Below are 25,842 nucleotides of genomic sequence, written 5' to 3' on the forward strand. Positions count from 1 at the left end.
AATTGCTGTTGTCTCAAAAACTTTAGATAAAACGTGCCAAGTAAAAAACACTCTTTAGGTTTCCAGTAATTTATTTATTTGTTTTTATTTCATGCTAGAGGAATCTCTATTAGTTACAATACACATTGTAGAACGAGAGCAACTTACAATACATATGTGGGAGTTAATAGGTACAATTTTACATTGGTATTTTGATGATGATGACGATAATGATGATGATCAAATTTATAAGTTTCACATACGAAACAGTACACAAATAGAAAAAGGGAGGTTAAGTAGAAACAAAAAAGAAGAAAATAAAAGGAAAGAGACAGGGATATTCTTAATTTTTAATTCAAACGTTGTTCATGTGTAACAAAGATGGAGATTCAAAGAATATGTGATTTCGTATTCGCGTCAAATTCTACATTCTTCATTATAGATGTGATTGAGATAACAAGATACTCTTACTCGTTTACACTATAAGAGGAACACATACGTTGTTTTTATACGTATGAGTTGCTACGTTCGCTATCTCATTTTCTCTAATGGCGCTGAAAATCTTCGAGAATAATTGTAGTTTTTTTAATATAATAATTTGTGTATATTTAAAAATGTTTGCCGAGTAATGAAACATTTTCTCATCACATACGAGAGCAGTTTGGAACTTTTTTAATGCAACTTACGCGAAACTTAAAGTTTGCTACTAATCGAAAGACTACAATTGACTTGCTTTTGACTTGCCACTTATTGTACACATATTGTAACGTCAATGACTTTCCATGTTGAAATTGAAACCGTAACCTTTGTAAGCAAAACCAAGCAGCTCACCTCTACGCCACAAGGTTTGTCATTTTATAAAAAAATCATAGGATTTTGTGTACTTTGACAACGTAAACAATTTAATATAATAGCAGTAGCCATTTTCAAACTCAAATTGATTGGTAAAGGAGTTGCCAAAAAATGCTAGACTTGATTATTTTTTAGTACAAAACGAACCACCTTTGGAATTTAGAAGAGAGACAATATTAATATTGTCTATGAGTTACACTTGTCAATAATTCAAGGGCAGTGGCTTCGACTTCGGTCTAACAATCCAACAGTATTTTTTAAGTTTGTCAGTGATATGATTCGAAATATTGAACAAATTATTTTTTTTAAATGCACAAAAATATTTTTTACGGTATTTTGGTGACTTTTTGGTGAATCGTTGGTTTTTCTTTGGATAAATGTTTTATAAATAGTTAAACATTAAGACGAATAAAAAGTTTAAATCTGTGTATCGAAAAAGAAGAAAGAAACGTATTATAAATGTCAAAATAATCAATTAAATAAATTAATAAAAATGTGTGTGGGTAGTAAAAAAAACTTATTATGACGTCTGACAGTAATTAGGGAAACCAAAAGTTTGTTTAGTAAATAACAATACTTACGTGCAATATGAGAAATAAATACATTACCGCGATAACATGAGAACTGTTTTTTAAAAGTGGTCGAAATACAATTTAATCAACTAAAATTTTAATACAGTTAATTTCTTAATTTAATAAATTGGTTTTATGGACCTTTTTATCTGTGTAGTGTTTTGAAAATCTTAACTAATTGATTCAGAATGGGTAAGTTAATTTATATAGCTTCTTCGGTAATCGGTCAACTCAAAACAAAAACTAGGTTACGTTAGTTGTTTTTGTGATCGCTTTTAGTGACTTTATGACACTTCTTAACAGGTATGTTGAATTATGATGGAACCAACATCTTCAATAATAGTAAAATCACTATGTGGCGTCATTTCAATTAATAAGATAACGAATTCGTTATTTTATTTCACTAAATTTATATAATTTTATCAGCATTATAATAATTCGTTAAATTAACAATCCGAAAGAAAAAAAAAATAAAAAAAATATTTATTTTAGACCTGACCGGTTTCACTTTGGTACATTTTCAGACTACATTAACTGCAAAGTTTTTATTCTGTTGTTATTACAACAACCTGTTTGCGTCAACCTGTTGGTAGCTGAGTTGACACCGCGTTTGAGTCCCACCCAGGCGTAGTGTGTTCAATTCCTCGGCTGGCTAAGTCCTCCATCACAACACAAGCAACATTTTCCGCTTAATGTGGTGGTAGTAGGAGATTTTAAAATATTTTCAGGTTATTCGTAACCCGAGAATAAAAAAAGGACCTATCTGTCTGAAGATGCCCATACTACAATTGAATCGATTTATTATAATAAATTTCAACACGAAATATTTTTTATACATTCGAAAGCAAAAAAACAAAATCTTTAAAAGTCACCGATATCATAAAAAAATATTTGTCATATTCTAAGGAGATACTCATCTTAATAGATGATTATTTTAATATTTCGTAAGATATTTTTTCAGATACTTGGAATATATCATAATAAGATAAAAATAATTTTACTGCTTTATTCAGTTTCATAGTATAATTATAACAAAAAATGAACTCATTTCATATTGAAAATTGACAAAGAATTATAATTTTGAATTAATTAAACTTATCTTCCACATTAGCATTGCAATGCACATTGAAGTGTCAAGTCCATGTTCATTGAAATGTATTTTTGTCTTTTGGCAGACCATGAAAAGTTCGAGAGAGCAGATTTTGAGACGGCGATTCAACATGCAGGCGAGTAGATTTTATTGTTTTTCAATGCATAGTAATATAGTATCCCCAGGTAGAGCTTGTATGGACTTCATCATAGATCATTCGAAAGGAAAATAGTCGTAACTTGCTTATTATAATATTAAAGGTTGACAGTAACCATTCTTCTATAATTGAAGGGAATTTTACAATATGTATTTATTTTTAAAACGTAATATTAATATGTTTGTATGCGTACATTAATAAATATGTACAAGAATATTTGTATATATGCTCATAGTTACTTGTTCAGTCGAAAATGTATCCCTGAAGAAGTAATTATGAAAATATAGAAATATAAAATTGTCCCGAAATATAATTTTACTAAAACATTTTGCAAACTTTAATAAATATCGTTAAATAAGATTTTAAAATGAAGAAAACAAGACAAACTTCAATATATAATGGTAATGGTACCATGCAATTTTGAATATTGAAATTTTTAGAACACTTGAAAATATTTGAATACTTAAAAATATGCAATTTTGAATATTGAAATTTTTAGAACACTTGAAAATATTTGAATACTTAAAAATATGCAATTTTGAATATTGAAATTTTTAGAACACTTGAAAATATTTGAATACTTGAAAATATTTTCTAAAAATTTCAATATTCAAAATTGCACAGTCCCATTACAATTTCATTATGTTGACATTTGAATTCGAAGTGTTACAAATCTAGAAACAAGTCGTTCCGGACAGGAACTTAGAAAAACTTTATAACTTGGCGAATTTAATATCTTGTTATTTTTACGGTAAAATTATTAATGAATTAGTATTTGTTTAATGTCTGCCTCACCCTGTTCTAATTTTATTACCATGAAGTGCGTTTTATGAATTAAATTATTTTTTGCTTGTTTTTAAAATTGGCAATACCATAATAGTTATACAATTGGAAAGAAAAATTCTTTCACGTATTACCTGTAAGAATATGATTAAAGCACCGCCATCTTTTTTAAAACAGACCGTGCTGTAGAAAATGATCTTGCAGTTAAAAAAACCTGTTTTCGGACTTTTCCACTGGGCTTAGCAGGGTTTGGTACTAATCCCTACTTCTAACCTGTACTAACTATAATAAAGTAACCCAAAAACTCTCAATTCATTTTTTTACAACACGGCCTGTATTAATAAAAGATGGCGGTGATTGAAGACTTTCCACATTCTAATATCTTCTGTCTTTTTCGTTTCCATACAAGACATGACGTTGGAAAGAAGATTTTTAGGGACAGCTTTTAGGAAGATCGTTGATACACGTGCAGACAATCTCTGCCTGGGTTTAGTATAGATTATAGATACTTATCATGTCTTTATAAATACACTATGCAAGAAAATAGAGGTGACAAATCTAATGACGTTTTTTTGCAAACAGAAAATTACAAAATACAAAACAACTCTTTGTCGTGGTTTACTTTGGCATTTTGGCAAGAGCTTTATTCAGTTAGAGAATGCAATAATTGTATTTGGATAATAAAATGATGTGATCGGTATAAAAGCCTATTTTTTATCGTTTGGTAAAACGATAAAAAAACCTTTATCATTTTACCAATCTCTAAATAGTATATAATAAAGTCTGTCTGTTTGTGAGCATAGTTCTTCTAAACTACGCAACGGATTTTGATAGAGTTTTGTATCACTTAGAGAATTTCTCCCGGAAGGTTTAAATATACAATAAAGGCATATTATATTTATAGAAAGTAGAGAAAAGTGGATGTTTTAATCAAGTCGTAAAAAAAATTTGGGAGGTTATATTGCTAAGGCTGGCTAAACCTTATGAGATACATCAAAATAATTTATAACGGAATTGTAAATCTTAAAAAAGCATACAGAAAATTCTGCGATGGTATATGTTTATCTCCTAAGGATAACCCCTAGCAACGCCGGGTACCCGTCAGCTGGTATTACTATAAGCGTTGGGCACGAGGAAAAACACAAACCAGAGCTAACAAAATTATCAATCGTGATTCATATTCAAAACTTAATTAGTGTAACAAACACAGTTCTATTTTTTTAGAGACTTTAAAATGACTCCAAGTGATTTCAGGGATCTCTAAAATAACGAAATAAAATAATGTATTTGGTTAAGTTATGTACTCAATTTTTTCAGATTTTTTTAGCTAGAACACTGTTATTGGAGAAAAACATGCAGAGTTTTGTATAAGAGAAATAGTGGATAATACAATAATGAAATGCATAAAATTTAGAATTTTTATGAGCACGTTTTCTAACTTCACGATAACATTCGTGTTTTACTGAATTTTTATTTTATTTTTATATTAACTCCACACAGGAGGCCCTGAAGAAAATAATTTCCCTCAGGGCCTATGTCATCTTTGGGGATTCTGTGTGGAGGGTATTTTTGTGGAGAGGAAGGAGTGAACATGGGTCTTGAAGAGTTCCATGTTGTAGGAGGGAGGAAACACAGAGGCCGGCAGTTCGTTCCACAGCCGAGCTGTTGAACTTAAGAACGAATTGTAGAAGCGACCCGTTCTCATGTGACAAGTGTCAACTGTGTACAAATATGTTGGGCGCGCGTTTGGCGTGTATCCCGACTACGCACCGGTGCCGAAGGGATCAATGACGCTAGTTCCTCAGAGCATCTTCCATTGTAATACCGATAGAACAAGGACAGCATACCTACCTGACGCCTGTGCTCTAAAGATTGCAGTCCGTTTGTTAAGATTGGGGAATCTATCAAACGGACCGCCCGTTTTTGCACAGAGTCAAGGGTTTTTTTTCAGGTATTTAGGGGCTCCGGACCAGAGATGGCTGCCAAATTCGACAGTAGGGCGCACTTAAAATTTGTACAGGAAAATACTACAGGAGATTATTAGGAAACCTGTGAATTCAATCGTTGAAGGCGTTGAATCACGTTTCTAATAAAATTATGACTAATTTGAAGAGATTCTTACAAAATTAGCAATATTTTTTATCAGCAAGTTTTCTTCGTATAGACTGATTTGTTTCCCATAGTAAGTAGTTATAAGTTCTTTTGAATTCCTTTAAAAGTTGAAATACTTACCTATAGCGTATGTTGAAGAACTGTTACACAACAACGAACCGAAAAGGTCTAAAAATAAACAAATTGTCTCATTAAATTGATGTCTTTTATTTCACTGTACATTTTATCGAACAAAAAGCATAATTTTTGAGAAAGTGTTATTTTTACTTCTTCGAATAAGTTTCGGCTATGGCTTCGGTCGAGATTAGAACAGAAGATAAAATTCGGTTGGGTTCCGGTTTCAGGGTCGGCTGAAAATCTAGTTTCGGTCGGTCACTAAATATTCAGGGTTTTCCAATAAGAGGTGTTATTTTGATTTAACCGTAAAAGATCAATAGTTTCGTTGCTTGTGTGGCACATAGCGCAGTTTTGTTGAAAGTAAACATTGTCCAGATCAATACCATCCAATTCCGGCCAAAAAAAATCATTAATCATCTTTCGATAGCGCAATCCATTCACCGTAACTGTTGCTCCAGCCTCATTTTCGAAAAAGTAAGGTCCAATGACTCCGCCGGACCATACACCGCACCAAACAGTCACACGTTGAAGATAGAGAGTTTTTTCAACAATAACTCTTGGGGTTTCCGAGCCCCAGATGCGACAATTTTGCTTGCTGACGAAGCCACCGAGGTGGAAATGGGCCTCATCACTCCAGATGATTTGCATTTGATTCACTCAAGTGAATTTTAATGATTTCAATGCGTTGTTGAAGCGTGTATCGTTCCATTTTTATTAATGGCGTAGTTTTTACTTGTCAAATGTCAAAAAATGACAGCTTCAAAAGTAACATCTATCGAAATAGCGGGCTATTCAAAATAACACCTCTTATTGGAAAACCCTGCGTAATACTACACGATGGGTTTATTGCTGACAATCAATTCAGGTACGTATTGCGTAGTTTTAATTAAAGTTTTAAATATTCCAGGATATGGGCGTTATCAAGCCAGATTGCTGTGCGTGTGTGGCATCATCTACGCAACCTGCGCCATGTCCACTACAACCCTTAGCTTCGTGCTGCCCTCCGCCGAGTGCGACTTCAGCCTCACCTCCGGAGACAAGGGGAAATTGAATGCCACCCCTCTAATAGGTATTCCCTTCAATAGCCTTTCTTTCTTCGTGAGACTTTTAACCCGTCGTCTTCTCACTGCGTAAGCAATCGACATAAACCAAAGACACCGCGAAGAAAAGTAAAGTACCTACGCTACGGTTTGATGCGCAGCCATTGTGGGAATTTTTTTTGTTGCAATTTATTTTACAGTATTTTTCCATTTTTTTATTTTCATTTTCGAACTATTCTAATGTAATTTTTTTTTAAATATGGCATGGAAGCGTGCCGACTGAAGCCGAACTACGACCAAACTACACGGACTATCAAACGGAGTTAATCGTTTGATGTATAGGTAGTTAATAAATAACAAATTATTATAAGAAATAATTAGTCGCCTGAAATATCCATGCAAATTTTAAATATGACCGCCGACGGGAATCGAACCCGCACCTTCTGATGTCCGGTTCAGGTGCTCTGGACCACTGAGCTACGTTGGCCTATTCCCAACATGCAAAATAATTCAATAGGTACTAGTATTTCAATCAACAATTTCTGTTTATTATATTTTTTCACCTGTAAACAACCAACTTTATTTTTGTAGGAAAGACTTTGTTAGTGCTAAATTTCTCACTAGATGGCGTCGAGACATACAGGGTTTTCCAATAAGAGGTGTTATTTTGAACAATAAATCTTGGATTTTCCGAGCCCCAGATGCGATAATTTTGCTTGTTAACGAAGCCACCGAGGTGGAAATGGGCCTCATCACTCAAGATGATTTGCATTTTATTCACTCAAGTGAATTTTAATAATTTCAATGCATTGTTTTAGCGTGTATCGTTCCATTTTTATTAATGGCGTAGATTTTACTTGTCAAATGTTAAAAAATGACAGCTTCAAAAGTAATATCTACCGAAATAGCGGGCTATTCAAAATAACACCTCTTATTGGAAAACCCTATATTATTTCTACATTTTTTTGTAAAATATTTTGACTTGTCAAATATAATTTTTTATTTATTGATTTGCTCATAATAATTTCAAATCCTTTGTGCTATGCATAATAAACCTTTTCTTATAAACATTAGTTTATCATTAAAAAAAATAAGTTAATAGGTAGTTATGGTTCAAATATTGTTACAATATACTGTCAAATTACCCATCCGGTAACTCATCTAATTCATTTTTTTATTTCTTTTTGTAATATTTTGTGTTTGTATGTAGTATTACTTTATGTTTGTGATTAATCTATGTTTTTTTTAACTTAAATGTAAATTGTTAACCTCAATACAGGCTTAGCCCTGGTGAGGTTGATTTTTATGAGAAAAAACATGATTTATGTATAGTGAGATCCAATAAATAAATAGGTAGAAATAAAGGTGTAGATGCAATTTGCAGTGGTGTGGATAAATGATATTGGCAACACTAGCGGTTTTGTATCAATTAATAATGATTCACCCCCCATATTACATTGTTTCTAGAATCTATGCCTGCAACTCACAACCATTGTAAAGCGACCATTTGTGACACTTTTGATAACTTTATTATTTTTGCAGGGATGATATTTGGTTCCTTTGTGTGGGGTACCATGGCAGACGCAAGAGGTCGCAGAACCGCCATCATGTGCGCTTTATTGTTAGACGCTTTGGCTGCCATCTCTTCTTCAGTGGCGCATAGCTTCCCCCTGTTCCTCGCCTGCAGGTATTCATGTTTTCATAGTTATAATTATATGAAAAATCTTGATAAATTCCAATTTTCTATGTTAAGCATTATTACGGTCCGTATCTAGTCAATAATAATGAAAAGAAGAAGACAAGAAATGCAATGATCGGACGTAAAATTCAAATACAGAACTGTATTTTCATCGTTTTTCGATAGAGCTTAGGATTTTTGCAGTACCTGCAGAAATGTGATTTAGTTTCAAATAATTCCATTTCAAATGGAAATGCAAAATGCAAAATGGGTATTTTCAATTTTGCATTTTAAATGCTTTTTTGCAACATACTTCCTACTAGGTATCTCCACTCATCTTTTTTTCATAAGCCCCAAATATCAGTCGGTCCTCAACCTCGCTATGAGAGATCATTTATATTTGTCAAGTTGCTCCCTGGTAGAAGCCCTGGCAATTGAGTGATACCATTACAAAAAATACTGAATATGGGGCCATGACGCTGTAATATTAAATGTTAGATAGCAGTTTCTATGTTTTTACGTTTGCAACATTAGTCCCGCGCAAATTTTTTGTGGTTTCATAATCTGTAGTCGTGGTGTTTTTGGATTTACCATCATGTAATATGTTTGTTCTACATTGATGTCCATTATTAAATGACAAAATTGTTTAAAAATTATATAATTATTTTAATCATTTGACCTGAGAAACCATTTTGTATTTTCAATGCATTTTGAAAATAGGTATTTTGTATTTGCATTTTGCATTTTCAAACGGAAAAGTTTTGACCCATTTCCATTTTGCATTTCAAATGGTTTATGGTATCCATTTTGCACATCTCTGAGTATCTGTAATATTATGTTCACGACAAAATGTTTTATTATATACGCGTTATGAGTAACAATGAATTTTGCTAGGGACTAACGTCTACGCTAGCAGAGTTCTGGGTTAGAAAGAGGTATACACATTACTGTATATAAGCCTTTGACTGTTGACTTCCTACTCTAGCACTGCAGAAGTCTTATAACCGATAACTTTGTTGTTCCACAATCTATTTATCTATCTGCAATCATTGTGATAAATAAAAATGTAAATGTTCGTTAGTTCAAAATCTAAAATCTCCGAAAGTTCTACATAACGTTGCATTCGAATTCGCGTGTGTTTATATGTACCTATATTATATAGGTGTCACCTGTGACAGGAACAAAAACATGCTTTTTGTGATAAATAGCGCCACCTGTTGTACAAACATGCCTTTAAAAAAACAGCGCCATCTGTTGGACGTAAAGGCAACAAACGCTATTGTTTCTCTATCTGCATAGACAGACTAATCCACAACAACGCGTGGCGGGGTACAGCTATTCATTAATAAAATTTTATTTCGATCAAATTTAATAGCAATATACAATGTCGGGCAAACAATGCGTGCCATATGGGCTAGAATCGAAAGGTTCTAAGTCAGTGGTGACATCGGTGTCTGTTTCTTCATTCGGATACAGAGTAAACAGTATTATTTAAGGCGATGCACTACGTCGTGTAATATTTTAAATTGAGCCGCTATCTATAACAACCCTTACGTAGATGGCGATAAGGTTTAAATTCCCGCTTAACACCATCCGCCTGTTTTGATTTATGCAAGAAAAAAACGTGGCCTAAAAGTGCCTTTTATTTTATTTTGTGGATGTTCAGGCATAAATATTTAAATTTTTTTCGATCATTTTATAAATAACTTAATTTTCCACAATATACAATAAAATCATAACCGAAAATGGGTTCGTAAGTAGGAGATTTTGAACTTTAAAGCAGTTTTCATAGGCCTTTACATTATTTTTTTTCTGGGCTTATAAAAAAACTTATCTTAAAAGTACTCGATTATTTCAAAGGCCAAGATGTATTCTACTCGCAGTATTTAATTGAAGCAGCGGAAACATTTTTAGGCGACCAAATTTTTAAACCAAAAACACATGATTTTGCATTACTACGTATGGCATCGCTTTAATAAATCATAATAATAGAATTCCACCATGGATTATCAGTACCAAAAATAGAAATATTAACAGTATCGCATTTGCAATATTTTTTTTTAACTCTTATTTTTCTTTAGTGGATTATGCAAACCAGTTGCAATATGTGTAAAGCTGGCATATTTACAAAAAATCAAATTCAACTAGCATATTACATCTATTTGAATTTGAATTTTGTTTTCTTCGTTGAAATGAATGAATGATGAATGAAATCAACCCACTTCCAGCACCAGATCAAACTGAAACACATAAATAAATAAACAAATATTTGTCGATGACAATGCATTCTATCGACTTTTGGTGGCACTCAACACAAGTGCACAATTTTTCAAACGCATTTTTCTGAAATTGTATTACATTGTATGTCATCATTGTCGGTAATATCTTATTAGGATTTGGATTGGTGTTAGTGGTATTGATTCCAGTCCCTGGGGAGGAAGGTCCAATCCTCAGTCAATACAATTTAATTTTTTTATAGACATTTTAAAAGTTCACATAACCTTAAGAGCCAGTCCCTGGGGAAGAAGGTTCAATCCTGAGTCAATTTTTTTTTTAAATCTTTGAAATTGTCTACTTAATTGTCTACCTACCCAAGAGATGGCGCAATTTAAAATAGATGTAAAATAGTTTTAAAAAGCTTTTGGGGATGATTTTTTAATGTTTTTTGCTTAGTAGATTACGCTACCTAACCAGTCGAAATGTTAGTAAAGCTGGCATATTTTTTGTAGTCCTCCATTGGGTTTTCAGGTTTTTCAACGGAATGGGAGTCATCGGGGCTACCAGCCTTGTGTTCCCCTACTTCGGAGATTTCCTCTCAGTCAGACATCGAGATGTGATGCTGTGTAGACTTGAGGTGTTCTGGACCATGGGGACTATATTATTACCAGGTAATCTTTATTTCACTATACTATGGTAATTTCTAAGCCCCTTGGGTGTTATGAGAATTTGTTAGAAATATTTTCCGATAGATTATCTGTTTTTTAACGTATCAAAAAATGAGATACTGTTATTGAAAGCAGATGAAATACACTTTCAGATATTTATATTACATACGGACACATTCAAATATATATATATATATATATATTTTATTTTTATTTTTTTATTTAACAATTGATGTTTTTTTCTTGAAAACTGTAAAAATACAAATTTATACGAAACAAAAAATACTCATATAATTACACAACGTATTATAAAGGTGATTTTTACTTAATTTGTTTTTCTTTTAATATAAAAAATAATATCAATAAAAAAATCTTTCGTAAACTTGCAAGCAATTGCGGTCGATGACTTTTTGGAACGTATTGCATTTATTTTAAAGTGTCTATGGTTAACTGTTAAGAGGAAGCTATAAGCCAAAAATGTGTATATTCTTGGTACACCTTATATTGTAGGTAATAGGCATTAAAATCGCTTGACAAACGGAGTCTAAAAACGTTCGATTTCAAGCACAAAACTTGTTTTTATTTATTTTGTAAATAATTTTATAAGAAAGCGAAAAAGTTAATCAAGTGAAACTGTCACAGATAATCTTAGCTTTAATACTGTGTGTTTTAAAGTTGTTTCTTTTACGTGTTCATACATTTCTATTGAAGAAATGTTTTTTTTTAGTGTTTACATTTATATTTTTTTACTCAAGCGAAACGATAGGAAAACCTACAATTTATCTAAAGCATATTTTTTAGTATTCATAATGTACACCAGTTCGTTATAAAGATTAATCAAAATAGTGATTTAGCATTAAGCTTCGCCTTAAGTGCAAATATACAGCTTGTGTTGCTACTTTCTAATAGTGTTTAAATCATAAAATGAGGTTCGGAGATTTGTATTCAATTTATAGCACTACTTGTTGATTGAAAGAATCTTTTCTTGGTTTTATCTTTCATTGGCATTTTCACTAGAGATGTAACGGATTGTGAATTGGTAAAATATGTATTTGATATCCGGCAATATGGCTTGACCGGATAGCCTGATATCCGGCCAATGCTAAGCTTGAATTGTGCATGCAAAAATGATAAGTTCAAGGAGACGATTAGAAATAGTGACCCTTACACACCTGGTGGTAAGCTATTTTTAAAGATGTCCTCATTTTAAGTTTGTTTAGTTTGCGATGATATACCTATCATCCTTGTAGCAGCTAGTACAACGAGATACTCTTTTCTGAAGCTAGCCATTAAGGCGACATGAGACTATAATAACGGTGGTTTACTCGACGCTCATATTTTAATTATTTCTGATGAACGCATTACTAAAATCGCAAATGTTTCTAGAGGGATCCCTGCGGATGTTAGTTATTTATATTTATGATTAATAAAAACATGACCTTACCATTAAAATACTTTATTTAAAACCTTATAAAACGTTTGCAAACTATAAAATTAGCTGAAAGCACCAAATTTTATTTTTTTAGAGGATGAATTAGTAACTTCTCGAGTGATCTCTCTAGAAACATTTGAGAATTTAGTAAGACGTTGATCAGAATTAACTAAATTAAAAATCACGAAAATATCATTTTTAGGCCTGCTAGGGCAAAGTGAACTGTAGGTCCATCTATTACACCGGGTCACGTGCCGAATATTATTCTAACACGACTTCATCACTTATGTCGTAAAGATTTCTACTTTATTTTAGAGATTTGACAGGGAAAATTCAACCGATTCACAGTGGTCCCTCGGTAGGTCATAGCCATAAAATATTGATGACCTCATTATAGGGTTTTTATTGTACCTAAGCTTTGCCTAATTACCAAACTAACTGCATGTATAAATACAATCCCGGTTTGCCAATGATTTTATTAGTATTTCGGCCTCGAAAGTGATCTGATTGCTGGAAGTGCTAAATTACTATTATCAGAGCCCTTATTAATCACCGTGTTTACCGTTGCTAATTTGTTGTAATTTTTTATTTGTGAGTGTTGTTTTACAATGGAATTTCAAGTTGAAGGTATGTTAAATTATTTTTATAATTTTTTAAATTTATAAATATATAGGCTTTTGAATTGTACGCCTGCTACGCGCGTATAAATTTCTTGGTTATATTTAAATTTGTATTTGTGTTTCCATAAACTTTTAACTACTTTACCAAACGATTCCACTAGTGTTATTTAATGAAAAATGTTCTTTAGAATTAGCAGTTTAGGAGATACTTTTTTTTACCGCACATTCATGCTCTGTTCTTAATTATGGGTCATCTACGCCGTTCGTAAACCGTCGTAGAAGTTACGGTCTACGAAAAAACATACGTATGGTTGGTAATCGGTTTATGTACGCGTCATCCAAGCGCCGCGCGCCGGTTTACGACGTTCTACGTAAAAATCATATGTACATATAGTTTTGAATTTAAAATAAACGATTAGAATTTAAAGCAAAATCTCTTAATTTTATCAATTAATTTTATCATTACCAAATTAAACATCTCTATTACCATAAATTCCTGCACAATTGCAATAAACACTCCATGCATAGTACTTAAAAATTATTTAAGTAATTAGTTATTAGTTTATGTACTGAATAATTCAAAAAATATCAATAAACCATTACTTGAGAAATTAAACAATAAGTATCTCTACTGCATTGGCAAATATCACATTCATTATTAATATAAATTAATACCTGGAAAATAACATTAAGCAACAATGTAAATTATTAAGGGAATAACACAATATACTAATAATATGGGTTATTCCCAATAGTAATTAGTAAAATAAATCGAAAAGTAATTGAAAACAGATAATAATGCTAGTACCAAACAATTTGAAATTTAAGTCCTCAAGCAATTAAGGTGGAAAACCCCTTTGGAAAAACAGCTATGTAGCAGTTTAACGGGACTTTATTGTGATTATGTAATAGATTTAAATAAAAAGTCCTAAAATATACACTTTATTATATTATTAGCATTCACCAACCATTCAAAATATATAAACTCTTTATAAAATCAACCACAATCAATTTTACACACATTTTATAGTTTTAAATAATTAATAAAGCCATATATGTATATGTAGTTAACAAACTAATTGTTTTTATTAAGTATTTATCAACAAAACGCATTTTAAAATACAATAGCATATGATTTCAATGTTTATCACAACGTCAACATGCTATAACCGCCCTCCCTTGAGCGCTGGCCCACTGTGGTTTGTTTGTTGAATACACCAGGGCTGCGCGCGTATTGTGTCGTGTTAATGTGAAAGTAAACGTAGTTTTTTTATTACCATCTAAACGCTGAAAATCTAGACGTGTCTTCATTCAACATAATTCGCCATTAGTACCTAACTGGTCATGGGTTGTTATAAAAATAAATATTTTTTTCGTATTTTGTCTACCTGTTTTAGTTTCTTTCAACTTCGGCCGCATATTAGATCAGTATCCGGTATCTGGCCGGATAGTAATAAATTGGCCTGAGAGGCCGGATACTAACCAAATTGTATCTCTAATTTCATATTCCTTATCAAAGCATTTAGGACAGCAAATAGTCTCAAGTCAACACTTGATAAATTAAGTTTGATTGTTTATTTTTATACTCGTAAATAATCGATTAGATCCAGACAAGAGACTTGCATGTGTCATTTGTTCATAAGGCGAACAACACGAGGATGCAACTCTTTGCCAAATATTTCTTAGAACTCTTGCCAAGGTGGAAAGTTTTCAGCCGTACCTCGTCTAGCGGCGAGTGAATTGAAACGACGACACATTCTCATAAGTACTCTATTTAGATACAATCTAATTTGTCGCAATTCATTAAATATATTCAGCATTGAAGAATGTGTACACGTCAAGGGGAGTTGAAACTGTATACACATTTTTTCCAGAGCTTACGGTTCACTCAAATTCTATTAGATCCATTTTTCAAAATCTCAAAAGAATTTTGATCAATTATTAGCACAAAGGTTTCAAAAATAAACCTAATGACCAAGAAGTAATTGGCAGCTGATTATGGGTTAACGCGGGATTTACTTATTATAGTCTTTAACTTATGGCATGATCTCGCGTGGGAACAAAAGCAAGGGTTTTCAAGCGATTAATTATGGTTTCCAGTGTTTCTAAAACATCAGGCGGTTACTGGAAACACCTACCAAATTTTCATTTGGTTTAGGTCCTTTCAAATAGTTCAAAATCTTGTCAATTGGTTTACAATCCTGTCAAATATGTCCCTCCGTGGTCAAGGGGTAAGGCTCTTGACTAACAAGCTCGCGGGTTCCAATCTCGGCGTGCGCAAGTAAATTTTATTTGATCAATTCGTGTTGTTTCACAATTTACTCATTATAAATAATAAATAATATATTTTCTAATCGTTTCAGAGTAGAAGATACTATTAGTATCGCCCAGGCGTAAGACCACCATTCAAAATTGAAATGTTGCTTGAAATGACTTTGGCCGTGTTTGGTCAGATACTTACAACAGATCTAAATAGCCAGGTGCTTCTCCACCGTTCTCTTCCCCATCTCCATCCCCTCCCACTACCTTCAGCCTCCGAACATACCCCAATTGGGGATGCCATAATCTCTCTGGCCCCAGACGGTTGGGAGCAGTTGGGAGTCTTGTTCGGTTTCACATAAAAAAAAATTGTTTAAGATCTTGTCAGATATTAGAACCTCTAAAACAGTTCAGGATCTTCTGATCAATTCATATGTAATTTAAGATTCCTTATGGTTCAAGTCCATGTCAAATATCCAAGACCCTCCCAAACAGTTCAAGATATTGTCAAATATTCAAGATTTTCTTCAATAGATGAAAATCTTGTCAAATAGTTTAAGATCATCTCAAACAGTTAAAGATTTTGTCAAACTGTTTGACGTCCTAACAAACAGTTTAAGATTTTGTCACAAGGTTTGAGATCGGTTAATAAAAAAAATCTCTCAAATAGTTCAAGATGTTGTCAAATGGTTAAAGAATTTAAAACATTTAATTTAATTCCTTCCAGGTCTAGCCTGGGCCGTTATCCCTTCGCCGTGGTGGTGGTTCGGCGCCGAATCAGCTCCCGTGGCACCGTGGCGCGCGTTCGTGGCGCTGTGTGCCGTCCCGCCGCTCTTGGCCGCCGCGGCGCTGGTCCACCTGCCAGAGGCGCCGCGTTTCCTGCTGGACGCCGGCCGCAAGGACTCAGCGCTCAATGTCATCAAGAATATCCACACGGCTAATAAGAACAGGACCCATTTTAAGGTAATCAGAAGATACACGGCACATCCCTTTCCCTTTTCCATAACTCTAAATAATCAACTTCAAGTAGGATGGCCAAGTATCAAATAGAATTATCTTAAGGGTACCAGATGGTTCTCTTCCTCCTTTCCTCTTATCTTATTAATTACTTCATACAATAATGCCTTGGTCCCTCGAGCCACATAAAACAACATAATGTCATCAAATATTCCAGCTTGACCTTGACATTCAATTTTAAATAGATTCGCTGTTTTCCAAAGTATTTCAAAATAGAATACTGTGTCAGGGTGTTTGTAAGAAAATAGTCTTTCAGCGTTGGTCAGTTTATTTCTCTTACGTACAGGGTTCACAGCTTATAGTAAAAACAGAGTACAGGAAAGTTGTAGCACAAAGTAAAGTAATTTAGAGTTTAAACAATGATCAGTAACGTTCTCACTAAACACTTAGCGTAATAACCTCAACAGAGGACCCGTGGTCTTTTAGTTGGGTTGAGGTTTTCCCGACAAGTAATGTCCCCGAGGGAGCTGTTACTTGAATTCCCAAGGAGGACCCAGAAGGTTCTCTCGACTTGGTACTGGGGAGGGTTTAACTGGGCAATGACCACTACGATTCTGTTGCTTTGACCAGGAGACTTTTTTTTTTTATAGTGAATACCTCACAAGAGTCCCAACTGCTCCCGTCTGGAGCCAGTGAGACTATGGCATCCCCAATTGGGGGATGTTGTGAGGCTGAAGTTAAGTGGGAAGGGAAAGAGGAAGGTGGGGAAGTACTTGGCTATTCAGATCTAGTCACTAAACACGGCTAAAGCCATTTGGACCAACGTTTCAATTCTGAATGGTGGTCTTACACCAGGGCGATACTCTGACTCCATTGGAGTGTTATATACCCTTTGGGGCTGGGTAGTGCCGGCTGATGACGAATGGGTGGGGGTAGATCGGCCAATGGGATGTCTTCCTGTACGGGTGGTGAGCTGAAAGTTGCCGAGCGAGACGGCGCTATGCCTGTGAGGGAGAAAGTATTCGGATCCGTGCAACGGACCAAATACCGCGCGCTACAATACTTTTTTTAATAGCGGATGAAAGATTCTTTCAGATTTTATTATTACAAATGGGCATGATGTAGGATAGATAAATAATAGTTTTTATAGTATTATTTATTTGTATCGCCTTCGGCTTTTATACCTATGGATCGATTTTCGGCATATTATGCCAAGTTTGCAAAAACGGTTTGAGCGATCGCTCGTCATAATGGGACAAAATTTATAAAACATAAAAATATGGGATACGGTGAAATCTAGGTGAAAGCATTTTCTTTAAACCGCAGTTGCAACAGTTCCAAATGTTTCCATTTTAATACTCTGATGAATGGTATTAATTAAATGATATGGTAAATGTATATAAAGGACACCAATTGCTCGAGTGGATATGATAACTAACAGTATAAGACTTGGTCAATGTATAAGACATTAACTATAACATGTAATTAGAATTACGTAAGCAATAAAGAGGCCTTTCACGTAGCGTGTAAAACAGCACGGAATAAAAAATAGAAGTTATGAACTTGTGTAAATAACAAAACAAAATTAGCTCCTGTTTCAGTAATATAATATTGGAATGCCGAAAAAATACTTTTAAATTTATATTTATGTAAAAAAAATATAAAAATAACTAACTTAATAAAAAGTATATTCCGAGTTTTTTTTTTACATGAACTCCCCTCAGATAGCCCTGAGAAAAATAATTTCCTCCGGGCCTATCTTATCTCTAGGGATGCTGTGTGGAGGGTCTTTTTGAGAAGAGGAAGGATTGATCATGGGACTTGAAGACAAATGGCAAATCGTTCCACAGCCAAGCTGTCAATCACAGGGTGAAGCAAAAGTAATCACCCTATTAGAAAACGCTATAACTTTTGCAAATGGCGCCAAATGTCAATTCGGTTTTGAAATTGTGAAGTAAACAAATGCAGAATACAAATCAACAAGACATGTGGAACAAAAGTAATCACCTTATTGAAAAACGCTATTTCTTTTGCAAATAGCGCCAAATGTCAATTCGGTTTTAACATTTGTGAAGTAAACAAACGCAAAATACAAATCAACAAGAAATGCATCGGTTTACTCCGCAAGAACGCGGAATAACAAGCAGTACCAAAGTTTATCATTAAAAAAGTATTTGAATACCGCACAAGACTGCTCCCAACCAGCAGGAGCCCATGAGACTATGACATCCCTAATTGAGTTATGTGGTGAGGCTGGAGGTAGTGGAGAAGGGGAGAGAAAAATTTAATCTTTTAATAATTTTCACTTCAAGGTACCGTTCCGCGTTACCTCCCTAAGTCGCAGTGGTAATGAGGGAGACAGCCCCCCATCCAAGCGCCGCTCCTCTTCGGCCCCCCCGAGCTTCGGGCCCAAGTCCCGCGGTACCGTGTTGCGAGCCTCGGACGGAGAGGCTCCGAGGTACTTGCAGGGCAGCGCCACGCTCAGGAGAAAGCTCGAGGAACTACTAGCCTTGAGCAAGACGCTGTTCTCTCCGCCGTACCTGCAATATATCCTACTGGTGTGCTTTGTGGATTTTGGATTGATGTTCAGGTAAATAATAAAATTTGGTTTATTACACAGTACCACTCTAGGAACTTCTAGCCTTGAGCAAGACCCCGTTTTCTCCCACAAACCTAAAGAAACCCTTCTGGCGTGCTTTCTTGATTTTGGATTGATGTTCAGTTAAAGAACATATCCTTGCTATACTACACGGTGCTAGGACCTTAGACGGGGAGGTCCTGAACTTCTTGGAGGATAGCGGCGACACACTGAGAAGAAAGCTTCAGGATCTACTTGCCTTGAGCAAGACGTTGTTTTCTCTGGCATACCTACAGTATATTCTGCTGTTATGCTTAGTGTATTTTGGATTGATGTTCAGGTAAAGAACATATCCTTGCTATACTACACGGTGCTTAGGACCTTAGTCGGAGAGGTCCTGAACTTCTTGAAGGGTAGCGGTGACACACTGAGAAAAAAGCTCCAGGATGTACTTGTCTTGAGCAAGACTTTGTTTTCTCTGCCATACCTAGAGTATATTCTGCTGTTATGCTTGGTGGATTTTGGATTTGTGTTCAGGTAAAGAAATCTGTCTTTTCTATCTTCCCTAAAATATCAACATGTACATAAATAATATGTAGTGTAACAAATTATATCCATCTCAAGAAGTAGGGGTTCTAGAGAGATGGATAGGAGTACCGTCATTAAGAAAAACTCTTCTGCAACCACAAACAAATTCAGCTCAAACGGACAGATGCTTTTTTATGTGTTCAGCATGGACTGGAAACCTTTTAACACTAAAATAAACTTTGTCACATAAGAAGTTATAGAAAAAAGTACATATAACGTCGTATTGGCTAATCCTCAAAATACCCAGGAAGGATAGGGTGACGTGCAAAAAGTTTGTTCCTCGTGAAAGACTAAAGATTTCGAAATCAATAAAACGTTGCAAACAACAAAAAATCGTAAAGTGATTTTTTGGTGGAATAATGTTCTTTATGTGTACACCTATCTATCCTACTATTTCACATCATGAAAAAAATCTATCTTCCTCTTTTAGTAGCATCCAAAGTGCGCTGGGGAGCCAGTCTCAGTGGAAAAACGTTGCGCGAGCCGACATGTCGTCTGTACAACAGGTAGTTTCGGTGTCTCCGCGTATGTTAAATAATATGAATAAAGGGAAAAAACGTAAAATTTCTTTCGAAAACTGGAAGGATAATAAGCAGAAGGCATTAAGAAATTCGGGTAAACCTTATACAAGTCGTAAAGGCAAAGCGGTTAGCGGCAAATCGCCCCCAACACAGGTTAGCGGAATAACGTTACACTTATATTTCTTATGTAAATAAGTTTTGTTTGGTTTTTTAATATAAATTTCTTAAGTACTTTGTTTATTATTTACATTATCAAATATTAATATTTTAAACAAAGTATCCACTTCATTTTATTATATATTTTCAACATTGGCGTATTTCTATCTGAGAGATAAACAATTCCTTGTCCACTGTCAAGTTCTTCAATATGTTTTTATTTATTTCTTATTGACATGTTTTTTTTACGTCTTACTGTTGTTGATAATATTGATTTAACTGTTTTTTTTACAGGAATTTACGTGTAAATGTCGATACCCAGATTGTAAAACTATGACGTTGCATAAAAAAAAGGAACTTTTTGACCTTTTTTATACTAAAACATACAATGAGCAGAGCCTTTTTTTGCAAAGCTGTATTGAAGTGCTGGAGCCAAAACGAAGAATAGTACCCGAAAATGTATCGAAAAGACATTGCTTTGTCAAATATTCCGTTGTTTCTGTGGACAGCAGGATTCAAGTTTGTCAAAAATTTTTATGCAACATGTTAGATGTCACTCGTCGTCGTTTGCAAACATTAATAGACAAAATTAAATATCGCCAATCGCTTTCTGATCAAAGAGGTTGCCATGATAATCGCCCACATAAAATACAACATGTTAATTTGGAACTTGTGAAAAATCACATCGAAAGCTTTCCTGCCCAGGAAAGCCACTACTCCAGGTCATTCAGTAAGAAGAAGTGTCTCGATCCTTCTCTTTCCATTTTAAGAATGTTCCGTCTTTTTAAAGAAAAATATCCCGAATCAGAAATAAAATATGACATTTACCGAAACGTATTTAAATGAAACGTTTGATTTGAGGTTTGGAATACCGAGATCAGATAAGTGTAGAGTATGTGACAAATATTACATTCAACTTAGGGCAACCGAAGACAAAGCAACTCGTGCACGAATTTCCAACGAAACTAAACTGCATCACTTGAAAGCTGAAAAGGGATACAAAACCCTTAATGATGACGTAGAAATAGCTAAAGTAAATAAAAATGTCACAGTTCTTTGCGTCGATTTACAACAGGTATTATTTACACCAAATTTAACACATTCTGATGTTTTTTACCAGAGGCAATATTCCAATTACAACTATGCTGTCCACAATATGGGAACATCACAAGTCACCAGGTATTTATGGCATGAATCTCTTGCCAAACGAGGTTCAGCTGAAATTACGTCATGTTTACTCCAGGATGTTTTACACAATTTTGATGTTCTCCTACATGGACAAGAAAGAAAACTAATGATTTGGTCTAATCGATGTGTTGGGCAAAATAATAAGTTTAAAATGGTTTATACTTTGCACATATTTGGTTTACTTTACTAAGTAAACCAAAAATTTCTGGTAAGTGGGCACAGTTTTTTACCGTGCGATAGAGATTTTGCACTGATAGAAAGAAATAAAAAAACTCAAAAAAATTTTGTACCGAATGATCTGGTGACACTCTTGGTAAGTGCACGCGCTTCTAATCCCTTTGAAGTATTTAAAATGGACCAGAGGCACTTTTTGAACTTGAGTCCAGTTGAAGCTATTTTTAAAAGAGATCCTCAACTGAAAATAACAAAAGCAAGGTGGCTTCAAGTCAACGCAAATGAACCTGGTGTTTTACGTTTGAGAACGTGCCATAATATTCTCTAAGGTAGGAAAATTTTTGAACTCCAAAAAAAACAAAAAGGACGGTATCGACCCAATATTAATGTACCTCTTATTGCTGATCTGCCGATACTCTTCCGATTCTTATTACCCATATCAGCGGCAAAAAAGGCAGATTTAATGTCCACGTCTCAATACTTACCAGAAATCAACAGAAGCTTTTATGAAAACCTACCGGCTCAGTAAATGTATGCAGTGGAAAAACGTTGCAAGTGGCAGCTTAAGCAACGTTATTCCACTTTTTTTTTTTTGTTTTATGTCGATTATTTCCTTTATTTTAATGGTTTTTTTAAATATTTTTTCACATTTATCCTTGTTTATGTCTAAGTAAAATAAAACTTTCTGTAAAAAATGGGATGTTTTCTAATAAAAAATCATTTAAAAAATGTTTTTTCTTGTTTCCGAAAAATCTTGTTTTTGTTGTTTGCAACGTTATTCGGGCGATACATTCAACAAAGAGATTAAAGTATTGCATTATATTAATTACGGTTATATTATTATATCAGCTGTGCATTTTAGGTGCAGGGTGTAGTTATCGATCATTGTTTTCCTTGGTCACAAGCAATTTTTTTTTCAGTTACTATACCCTGATGATGTGGTTTCCTGACCTCTTCGAGCGGTTTGGTGCCTTTGGCAAGATGCACCCCGGAGAGTCTGCCGGTGTTTGTCAGGTTACTTCAGTTGTCACACTTGCTTTGGAGGGGGAGGTAAATTTGCACATTCTTAAACAAGTATCTTTTCTCATTGCCTTCATAACATCGTTAAACGCTTTCTTTTAACTCAAGTTGATTATGGCACTTTTTTGTTATTAGATACAACTTATGACAACATTTGTTGTCCCTTTCGGAATCTTGTTTGTCGCGCTTACGTTTTCCTTGCATTATTTTCAGATCGCCTGATTTCTTATACTCGTAAAGGCTTGTACTTGGTTTTAGAATACATAATATACACCAAGGATCTTACATTCTTGCGTTATTGCCATTTGCAATATAGCACATGTTACTCCAAGATCTCCTCTGCCAATTCCATGCTTCGCTCCGAAACATGTAGAATTTTAACAATGTCAGTTTTAGTGTACATTCTGAACAACTACAACAACTAGACCCACTTACACACAATTTTGCTGTTTTTTTCAGATTGATATTAAAAAATGCAGCTCTCCCGTGAATTCGGAGGTCTTTCTCCATACCTTGATAGTTGGATTGTCCTGCCTTCCAACATCCATTTTGGTTGGATTAACCATCGATAAGCTGGGGAAGAAAGTTTTACTTGGTAGGTTACTTATCCATTATCTATACCATGTTGATTCAACTCAAATTTATTATCTCCTCTATTCCTGGTTGTTTTTCTCATGTCTGAAACGTTGCGAAAAATGGGTAAAGTTGAAATTATTTTAGTATTTCACGTGTAGCGTCGAATCTACTATCTTTATAGTGGAGAAAGAAAGGCCTTCTACGTGATCTATTTTTATAGATCTAAGATTTTTTGTTGTGAGATGTTGTGTGAAGTTATCACCATAGAATAAAGCAGAATAACTAGAATATACGAATTTGAATGGAAAAAAATGTCACCTCTCACTTTTTAGACCATTTAGCAGGCGCTCTGTCCTTTTACACTAGCCTGACATACTAAATCTCCATTCAAGTTGAATTTTGTAATCATGGTATAATGTATCGGAAATTTAAGGTTCAATGGGCCAAATATTTGGATGACAAAATACGTCCAAAAGAGGTTTTTTGTGTTCTTCTTTGGTTTTCTTCGAACTTATTTATTTTAAATTAATTACAACACTGCCAATTTACCTCATCTTTTTTTTAAATAATGACATTTGTTTTAAGTATTCAATCTATTCTAGTTCTCATATATTTTAAAGTACGTAAGGTTTGTTTTGTACCGTATTGTGATTTCTGTATTATTCCATCCAGTGTTCATGCTGATAACGTCAGGCTGCGCAGCTGTTGGTTTAAACTGGGTTAACAGCTCCTTCCAGAACTTAATACTGTCCTGTATCTTTGAGGCCATCATCAGCTGTACGGAAGCTGTGCTCTTTTGTGTCATAGTTGAAATCTTTCCTACACACCTAGGGTAAGATACTTTGATTTACCTATTTTTAACTTCCTAAAATCCCTTTTACCTTACATTCCATGATTCCAGAAAGCACAGTACTTTTTTAAACCAAAAAAAAGTACATTTCTCAGAATTCACAGCCCAAAGTAAATGTTTGCAATGTGCAATTCAGAAATAGAAATTGAATAACTGAAAACTGACCTATTCCTAAAAAAATTGCTATTTTTGTGTTGGTTCAGAGAATGAATAAGTGCAAAAATATTACCAACATAAGCCATTTAAATGACAAATACTTTTCTTATATATTCCAAGACTTATAGTATGCTTAAAATGGGTATTTATTAAAATTTATTGTGTTGTATAAATTTTCTTTTTCAGGGCAACAGCAATGTCACTGACAGTGACGTGCGGCAGGATTGGAGCTATTGTCGGAAACGTCATATTTGGTCTGACGATAGATCTCAATTGTATTATACCAATTTATACATTTGGAACATTATTGATCAGTAAGTCCCTGTATGATGACTTCTTCCAAATATTGACAACCTCCATTGCTTAAATTCTGAATATTTGAGCTTGTGTGAACTTAGTCTTTTTCTTAGTTTTTTTTTTTAATTATGTTATCTTGTTGTAGTTATGTCTTCATATTTTGTTAAAAAATCACCGAAATCTTGAAAAATCTTTTCGATTTTAATCTAATCAATGGATAATGAATAAACATCATTTGTGTTCAATTTATTCTGCTTCCTATGACATCTTTTATTGTCCAGCTTTGGTCAAAGGCCTCTCTTTTCTGCCTATCGAAACGAACATAAAAATTTTAGAATTAGCCGTTTTTAAATTTTTCCGCATTTAACTGGAACTAATTTATTTATTTATGTTTTTTACAGCAAGTGGTATTCTTTGCTTATGGTTACCGAAACATGTTACTCGAAACAGCAAGTGAAAATGTGGCTTCATTTTATTTTTTTAAACTAAGATGTGTGATTGTCATTGTGATGTTTATAATAATGTAATTTATTATAAGAATTTTACTATTATTTTTAATTAGACCATTTATCTCAAACTGTATTTATTTCAGGAAACTAGATAATAATGTCTATTATTTCTGTTAGTGTTCTTATTTATTTTTCTCTTGTTATCTTCTTCAATTTAGATAGATTATTAGATTTTGACTGAAAAATAGTGACTTTTTTTTTAATTTTGATCCTTTTTTAATCCCTTTGATAGGGACTGTATAAAAAATAGTCCTCAATTAAAATTGATGATAAAAAATTAAAAATTAAATTTATAAGTAAATATTGAACTGTCGTTAATTTTTCTACACAATTATATTATTATACATGTTAAATGATGGATATATTTTTGATAGTTTTCAACAATAGTTCATACCTAGCAACATTGTAGATATATTTTTTAATTAATGATTGTGAAAATATCTCTGTACAGAGTGTTAAAAGACGCTCTTGACTTGTTTTAACCATTGATTCCTGACATTATTTGGAGTAACAAATGTAAATGAAATTTTGGGCTCACGTGACTTTGAGTTTTAGATTTAAATTTCCTCAGCGGAGTAACTGCTCAAATCATTACCGCGACTGTTAACTGTCCAATGTCTACTGTTTTTTTGTTGTTTTTAGATCGGTGACCAACATTTTTTTACTCCAAATAATGTCGGGAATCACTGATTAAAG

General features: G+C 33.8%; 1 protein-coding gene across 1 annotated transcript; it reads left to right on the forward strand.

Annotated features, from left to right (window-relative positions):
• Positions 1-1,591: 1,591 nt before the first annotated feature.
• LOC149418165 (synaptic vesicle glycoprotein 2B-like) lies at positions 1,592-25,094 on the forward strand. The gene is made up of 12 exons (XM_089639901.1): positions 1,592-1,595; positions 2,579-2,629; positions 6,570-6,731; positions 8,245-8,389; positions 11,129-11,268; positions 16,304-16,539; positions 18,846-19,123; positions 22,659-22,788; positions 23,218-23,353; positions 24,007-24,166; positions 24,527-24,654; positions 25,039-25,094. The coding sequence occupies exons 1-12, from the start codon at positions 1,592-1,594 to the stop codon at positions 25,092-25,094; spliced, it is 1,626 nt and encodes a 541-aa protein (XP_089496027.1).
• The last annotated feature ends 748 nt before the right edge of the window (positions 25,095-25,842 follow it).

Source organism: Hesperophylax consimilis, chromosome 14 (assembly GCF_061612785.1).
Source record: "Hesperophylax consimilis isolate HC1 chromosome 14, BYU_Hcon_1.0, whole genome shotgun sequence".
In the NCBI taxonomy this organism is placed as follows: Eukaryota; Metazoa; Arthropoda; class Insecta; order Trichoptera; family Limnephilidae; genus Hesperophylax; species Hesperophylax consimilis.

Excerpts from the sequence above, each read along its gene's own strand:
- LOC149418165 (XM_089639901.1), top strand. Across the intron at positions 8,390-11,128 it reads CCCCTGTTCCTCGCCTGCAG|GTTTTTCAACGGAATGGGAG; the intron begins GTATTCATGTTT and ends TTGGGTTTTCAG. Across the intron at positions 23,354-24,006 it reads GGGGAAGAAAGTTTTACTTG|TGTTCATGCTGATAACGTCA; the intron begins GTAGGTTACTTA and ends TATTCCATCCAG.